Raw genomic sequence first — 7,655 nt, forward strand, 5'->3', positions numbered from 1 at the left:
GAGAACACAGGGCTGACGGCATTACCTGATAAGATCATCACAGAGAGGGTTTGGAGGGACTGATTTATGCGCTCCGCTCTGCCATTATCCAAAGCACCTTTATCCAAAGCACCTTTATCCCAAAGCACCTTTATCCAAAGCACCTTTATCCAAAGCACCTTTATCCAAAGCACCTTTATCCCAAAGCACCTTTATCCAAAGCACCTTTATCCCAAAGCACCATTATCCAAAGCACCTTTATCCAAAGCACCTTTATCCCAAAGCACCATTATCCAAAGCACCTTTATCCAAAGCACCTTTATCCAAAGCATCTTTATCCAAAGCACCTTTATCCCAAAGCACTTTCCAAAGCACCTTTATCCCAAAGCACCTTTATCCAAAGCACCTTTATCCAAAGCACCTTTATCCCAAAGCACTTTCCAAAGCACCTTTATCCAAAGCACCTTTATCCAAAGCACCTTTATCCCAAAGCACCTTTATCCAAAGCACCTTTATCCAAAGCACCTTTATCCAAAGCACCTTTATCCCAAAGCACCTTTATCCAAAGCACCTTTATCCCAAAGCACCTTTATCCCAAAGCACCTTTATCCAAAGCACCTTTATCCAAAGCACCTTTATCCAAAGCACCTTTATCCCAAAGCACCTTTATCCAAAGCACCTTTATCCCAAAGCACTTTCCAAAGCACCTTTATCCAAAGCACCTTTATCCCAAAGCACCTTTATCCAAAGCACCTTTATCCAAAGCACCTTTATCCCAAAGCACCTTTATCCAAAGCACCTTTATCCAAAGCAACTTTATCCCAAAGCACCTTTATCCCAAAGCACCTTTATTTATCCCAAAGCACCTTTATCCAAAGCACCTTTATCCCAAAGCACCTTTATCCCAAAGCACCTTTATCCAAAGCACCTTTATCCAAAGCACCTTTATCCCAAAGCACCTTTATCCCAAAGCACCTTTATCCCAAAGCACCAGGCCAAGCCACGTCTCTCGCACGCACGCACGCATGCACGCACGCACGCAAGCACGCACGCGCGCGCACACGCACACACAAAAAACATGATTATATTACTCCAAAACATTTTGCCAAACATCACACACACTCCTATCCTCCTGGTGGAGACCTGTGCCCAGAAGGGCACTTTTTCTAGTTAATAATTGAATGTGCTGTAGGCTACTGTAATGTACTGTAAACTGTATGTATAGTGATATGTATAGGCTCTCTGTCTCCTTAATTCTCTCTCTCTTCCTCTCCTCTGTGGCAGGTTAAAACTACCCCCCCCCCCCGTAAAATGCCCCCTTAAACGGACCACCTTACCTTACCCTATAGTCGAGTTTTGATTTCGAAGCGCACTTACAAAGGGCCACTTACAGTAGCACAACACACTGCAGTGCACAGACAGATATGCAAATGCCAGTATATGCAAATATATGGTTGCCCCCTCTACTTAGTTATGCAAATGACCTCTCTACACCATTGTCTCCTCCGCCAGGCCTGATGCATCTGATGCAAAAAGGGGGAGTTTTTTGTTACCACTGTTGCAAAATTGCCTGCTCAGGGTGGGTTCTCTGTCAGTCCTTTGCGGAGTCTAGGCAATATGTAAAGTGTCTTGAGACAACTTGTCCATAGTATTGGCTATGTACATTTTACACCATAGTCAAATTACGTCAAATTTTACATCATGTAAACACAAACATTGATGATGAAGGTGAGGACGCAAATTGTGATTGGCCAGAATGAGGTGATATACGATGATAGCGCCCCTCACTTCACATGGGTGTGATTTTTATCTTCACTTTTTAAGCCCTCAGCCAATCAAATCATCGCTATGGGGTACACACGGACACACAAAAAATACAGAACAAAAAAAATCACACCCGTGTAAAATGAGGGGTGCTCTTGTCATCGTACATCAATTTATGTTATAGTGGACATTTGACATTGCAACATAAGGGTGGTCCCTTATTGGCCAAGCGTTCCCACCATGTGATCATTGGTTATCTGATTTGGTCGTTTACATATGTTTTCCCTTCAATGTCAATGGCGTTTACTATTTATGTTTAATTTACGTCATATTTAGCGGAATTATGATCTCTTATCATCATACATGATGATACATCATCATGCATCATCTCATACTGGCCAATCAGAATGCCTGTTGCCTGTGATTTGTTAGCTGATTTGCTCGTTCATGGCAGCTTGAATGTCTGTCTGTTCTGACTTTTTATTTCTATGTCCTTTAGGTTGGAGCTGCATTCTACCTGTGGGGAGGTGTGTCCTGGATATTACCTGGCTGGTCCCCATCTGGCAATCACCTGGCTGGCTACTTATACCGGTACCAAGGACTGTCTAAAGAGGATGAGACGCGAAGACCGTACCGGCGACGCCATGTTGCTTATAGTGCTCCATGGAAGGAAAGAAACATGCGCAGTTGAGACCAAGGAAGCTGAACGCGGAAGTGTTGGCTGCATATAGCCCATTGCGCATGTTTCTTTCCTTCCAAAGCAACATGGCGTCGCCCGTACGGTCTTCGCGTCTCGTCCTTCTTAGACAGTCCTTGACCGGTACCTGGCTGTGACGGCACACAGTGCTCAGTGATAGTTCCTCTTCGGCCAGTGCACACCTCTGTGCTTATGTACTATAGGTCAGTTAGACTTAAGAACCTATTCCGCTCCTTTACTGGCCTGCTTCTAATTGTTGGTCTCCTCCCTCAGTGCCTGCCTGCCAGCCTGACCACCTCTCCATGCAGCTCCAACCGAAGTATTATTTCTGCTTTGGTAACTGGGACTTTATGTTTTGGACTTTAATTAGTTAATTTTGAAGAACTTCTCTGTTTTGGAGTAAATAAATACTCTGGATTTTTGGCATCATATACCACGTTTCCTTGTCTCTGTCTGCATCTGGGTTCCCGGTCTGCCTTGACATGTTTACATATGACGTATACATTTTCTCTTCAATGTCGCAATGGCGTTTAATGTTTTGATGTTTAATTTACGTCATATTTAGCGGAATTCGGACGTAATTTCTACGTTCATTGTCAATGGCTAATCTTGAGACGTGTGGGGACAAAAGCTGTTCCCCTTAAAAATACCATACCTAATTTAAGGCTAACAACTTATGTATACCTACTACAGTCTAATACCTACTAGCCAGTAGCCAATAGAAAACCTATTTTGACATCATCTCTTGTTTGGTCACTTGTTTGAGACATTTCTAACAAATTCACAATATCTAAGATTTAAAATCATTGTATCATGTGTCATGTTTGAAACATTTCTAATCATTAAGATTTAAAATGTATCATTGGTCACATGTTTGAGACATTTCTATAGAAATGTCTCCAACATGTGACCAATAAGTTTTAAATCTTAGATGTTATAACATCTAAGATTTAAAACTTATCATTGGTCACATGTTTGGGACATTTTTCCCAAACATGTTTTTAAACCGTTGTTTTAAAAACTGCACAAGGTGGAGCTTTCCCAAATCTTTCCGGTGATAAAATGGCCACCAACGTAATCAAAAAAGTCAACAAAAGAACAAGATTCTTTGACTATGCCTGCACCTCTTGGTACCACAGCACCTCAAAGGCCCTTAAAACAAGGCTCAGACTTCCCAAAACAAACTGACCAGGCTACTTGGCCTCACTCCCCGAACCCACCTCAGCCCTGCCCGCTTTGACAGGCTGGAATGGCTTAGGGTTGACGACAGAGTACAGCATATTGCAATGGGTCTGGTCCACAAGATTCGCTACACCCATGTACCTGTCTAAATACTTCCTTAATGTCAAAGTCCACACCCAACAAACCATGTGCAACCCAGATTCGGCACTAACAAGGGACTAATTTAATTTTGCTCCTATGCCACATGTGGAACTGCTCTCAAATGGCACCTACGGACGGCTGCAATTCAAAACTGGCCCCTGTAAAATCTGAAACCAAATATGACGTAAATTTAACCAACCAATCACATACATTCAGTTGTTCATGAGATGATGTATGATCAGGCTATAATGATAAGAGCGCCCCTCACTTCACACGGGTGTGATTTTTGGCTATAGAAGTGTATATTTGTATGTCTAAATGTCTAAAATGGTGGACCCTAATGTAAACGAGTAATGCTGTCGAGTTGTGCTTGAAATGTACTGTAATTAAATGTACTGTAATTCTACAAACTGTTAATAAATACTTCAATCAACAATCAATCCCTCAGAGTGATTGGGAGCTGTGTTAATTTTGTTGACTAAAACTATGATGAAAAATGTCTGGACTACCTTAATTTCTTCATTTACGAAAACGAAATAAAAAAATGAAGAAAATCTAAGCTATGATGACTAAAACTGAGACGAACCATATTCGTCAACAAATAAAAACGAAACTAAATGTTAGGGAGGAACTAGTGGAGAAGAGACCCAGTAGAAAACTAAAACACAAGTCATTTTATGTTCGGTGCGCTTGTGTGTAGCTCTCCGAAAAGTATAGCAGGTCTACAAGCTCACATCGCGTTGCACTGCGATGCGTCGTGAGCTTGTAGATCGGCTATTTACGGCATACATCTAAGTATAAGTCAGGAATCACGACCCCATCAAGGCACCGCCAAAATATACATTTTAGTCGACTAAATCAACTGTAGATTTAGTTGACTAAAATGTCATAATATTCAGTCAACTAAAACTAGACAAAAACTAAAACATTTCAGATGACTAAAACTAAATGAGATTTTATTCAAAAGACTGACTAAAACTAAACACACATCTGAACCATTCTTTAGCTCCATGGTTACTGAACTAAATATTTGACCCGATCGCCACAAATACTCACAAGATGTTCATACTCAAACTGCTTTTTCAGGAGAAAGTCTATACTTATATTATCGACCTCTCTCTCACTGGATCTAGAACTTGTGTACCATGTCGCCTCTAATGGCTCCAACCACTAGAGGCTATCTTCCTAAATGAACAATCTTTGACTTAAAGGGACAGTTCACCGCTGGAAGAAACTGCAGTCACTCAATGTTAATGGTATTTGTAGTAGATAACAGTAGCACAATTAGAAATGTGCACCTGGTTGCAAAAGGGGTGAAAGTGGCCCTTTAACTTCAGCTGGGGGCGGGGCCTCAAGTGGTCCTGCATTCTGGTTGGTCAGTCACCATCAGGAGTGTTGCTGTCCTCTGACACAGGTGTCTTTAAGGGGGGGGGGGGGTCGGCCCAATTCTTTGTGTGATGGGGAGAACATTGGCTGAAAATTTGCCTCGCAGCACAGGGCATTGTGAACTTGTAGATCCACTATTTTCGGAATGATGGTGTAGAGGGGGGAAAAGAGAAGACCAAGTACCGAGCCCAAGGGTCAAGTTGACTAAATACAATAGTTATGGTTTAAAAGGGTTAAAACTGACTAAAAATACACATTAACATGAATCAAACATAATAGAACAGATAATGTATGGCAAACAAGTATATGAAGCTATCTATGAAAAAGTTTAATCTGCAATCCTACCTCTCTCCTGCGATATTTATTAAAACTAGAAAAGCAGTTCCTGCAGAAACTCACCCCACAGTCACAGTGTATCTGAAAATTCCCCGATCCAGTGATGATGGATGGTGACGTATTCACTGCCGCCCCATGAAGCGGCAGAGGTTTGAATGTGTTGTCATGACAGACAGCACCTGATCTGACCCTTCCTCATGCAAGAACCTTTACAAAATAAAAGATATTCTAAAAAGAATACAAGCATAAATAACTGCATAAAGCTTGAAGTTTGAACTAGATTTCTAGCTCAAAGTATGTGGAAGTAGTTAGATGTCAAACAAGTAGCAGTAGAGAACTATAGTGTGTGCTCACTGGAGCGAGCCCACAAGAAAACGTCCATGGGAATTCAGAATGGAAGGCGACCATAGGATCGGATGTGTACATTACGTCAGGCGTCTTTACGGTGCTCTGCGAGCTTATGGCTCGACGGAGCACAGAAAACCCATCGAGGGACAGGACGACAACAACGGCGAGCTTACGGCTCGACGGAGCCGCCGCCGCCGTCGTCAAAGCTCTGCTCCAGCAAGAAGTTGGCGGCCATGTTCTCGTTCTTGTCGCAGGCGTAGTAGGCCTCCACAACCATCGTCTCAGGGAAGCCCAGCGCCTTCAGCTTCTCTAGCGCCTCCGTCTCCGTGGCCGTGGGCTGGCCGGGCAGCTTGAGCGTTGTGTTGCAGCCGCCGTAGCCTCCTCGCCACTGCTGCTGCGCAGAGGAGGAGGAGGAGCCGGTGATCATGGCGGAAAGACTCAGACCACCAGCACGAGCGGTAGCAGCCGCTGTTCCTCCTCTGCCCCGGGAGTTCTCTACGTCATCGGAGACACCTCCTCCTCCACCCCCTCCTACCTCCGTCGCGTCTGGGATGCCCGTCAGCAGGTACTCCACGGCTCGGTCGGGGTTGTTGTAGCTCGCCCTGAGCGCCGCCACCACGCTCTCTCTCTCGTAGCCCATGGACATCAGCTCCACCACCGTGGCCTCGTGGGAGCTGCCGATCACCATGGCCGAAATGGCGTCGTCCAACAGCGTCGCGCTGGACGATATGGCTCTGTTTTCGGAGGTGCTCGGCGTCGTCGTGGCGGAGGTCCAGGTTTGCGCCGTGGACGTGAAAGGCACTTCGGCTTTCTTGTCGTCTTTGGAATGCGGACCCGCTGGCGGGCTGGCCGGGCCCGACAGCGGTGTCGAGGCCACCGTGACCGTGACCGCGTCGTTCTTCTCGTGGATCCTGTACTCCTTGAGCAGCGCCGTATCGTCGCTTAGCACCTTGTCGGCGTACGTCAGTCGCTGCCCGTCGACCGGGAACGCGTCCTTCCCCTTGGCGCGTTCGATCTTCTCCTTCAGGGTCTTCACCGTCTCCTCCGAGTCGATGTCGATTTGAAACGTCTGCTCCTCCTGAAGCGTCTTCAAGGTGATCTGCATCTTGCCTTCTTTTTTATTTTTCACCAGAGAAAAACTCTGTGGTTCTATCCTGCACGTACTGTGTGTGCTATTGAAATTACTGTATATGCACCGCTGAGCCGGTTCTGGACTTTATATCTGAGTCATCATGACTTGTTGGTGATGTATGACCGTCCATATATGGGGTGTTCAGAGTCTCAGGCCCAGAATCCACATCGACATCTGTCGGTCTCATTGAGATTATGGAGCTGCACTCTTTTCGAACTGTAGACCCTTCGCTAAATCCCATGCACCCCAAAAGCGATTGTCCCAACTGTTGCTAAGCTAGCTGGTCGGACAAGCTTCCGTCTCCTGTCATAGCTGCCAATGTTATTTCCCACAGTGCCAAAACTACTAACAACTGGTGTACTGACCATGGTATTACTGTGCTTAACTGACCAGCCAACTGGCCTGAGCTGAACCCCACAGAGAATCTAGGTTGTATTGTCAAGAGGAAGGTACACAACGGCCTTGCCTTGTTGTTGTAGGTTTATTTATCTCAGTCATTTTTAAACAATACAGTTAAACATTCAGAATGAGGGTTACAAAATTACATTTTGACTGAAAAGGTTTGGGCTGAAGCCGAAGCTTATTATGCCCACCTTATTACTAATTCAAATAATAAAAGGAAAAAAAGGAAAAAAATGAGAAAAACAAAAGCAATGGGAAAACTTTCTCTACAGTGCTGTGCTTCTTAAA

The 7,655-nt window shown here is 44.5% G+C and overlaps 1 protein-coding gene across 1 annotated transcript; it reads right to left on the reverse strand.

Annotated features, from left to right (window-relative positions):
- Window positions 1–6,002: 6,002 nt before the first annotated feature.
- Window positions 6,003–6,938, reverse strand: LOC306929288 (UV excision repair protein RAD23 homolog A-like; the record flags this gene model as incomplete). Its single annotated transcript, XM_079509730.1, has 1 exon — window positions 6,003–6,938. One exon carries the CDS (start codon window positions 6,936–6,938, stop codon window positions 6,003–6,005), a length of 936 nt encoding a protein of 311 aa, XP_079365856.1.
- Window positions 6,939–7,655: the final 717 nt, after the last annotated feature.

This window comes from Electrona antarctica, assembly GCF_951216825.1.
Source record: "Electrona antarctica genome assembly, chromosome: 9".
In the NCBI taxonomy this organism is placed as follows: Eukaryota; Metazoa; Chordata; class Actinopteri; order Myctophiformes; family Myctophidae; genus Electrona; species Electrona antarctica.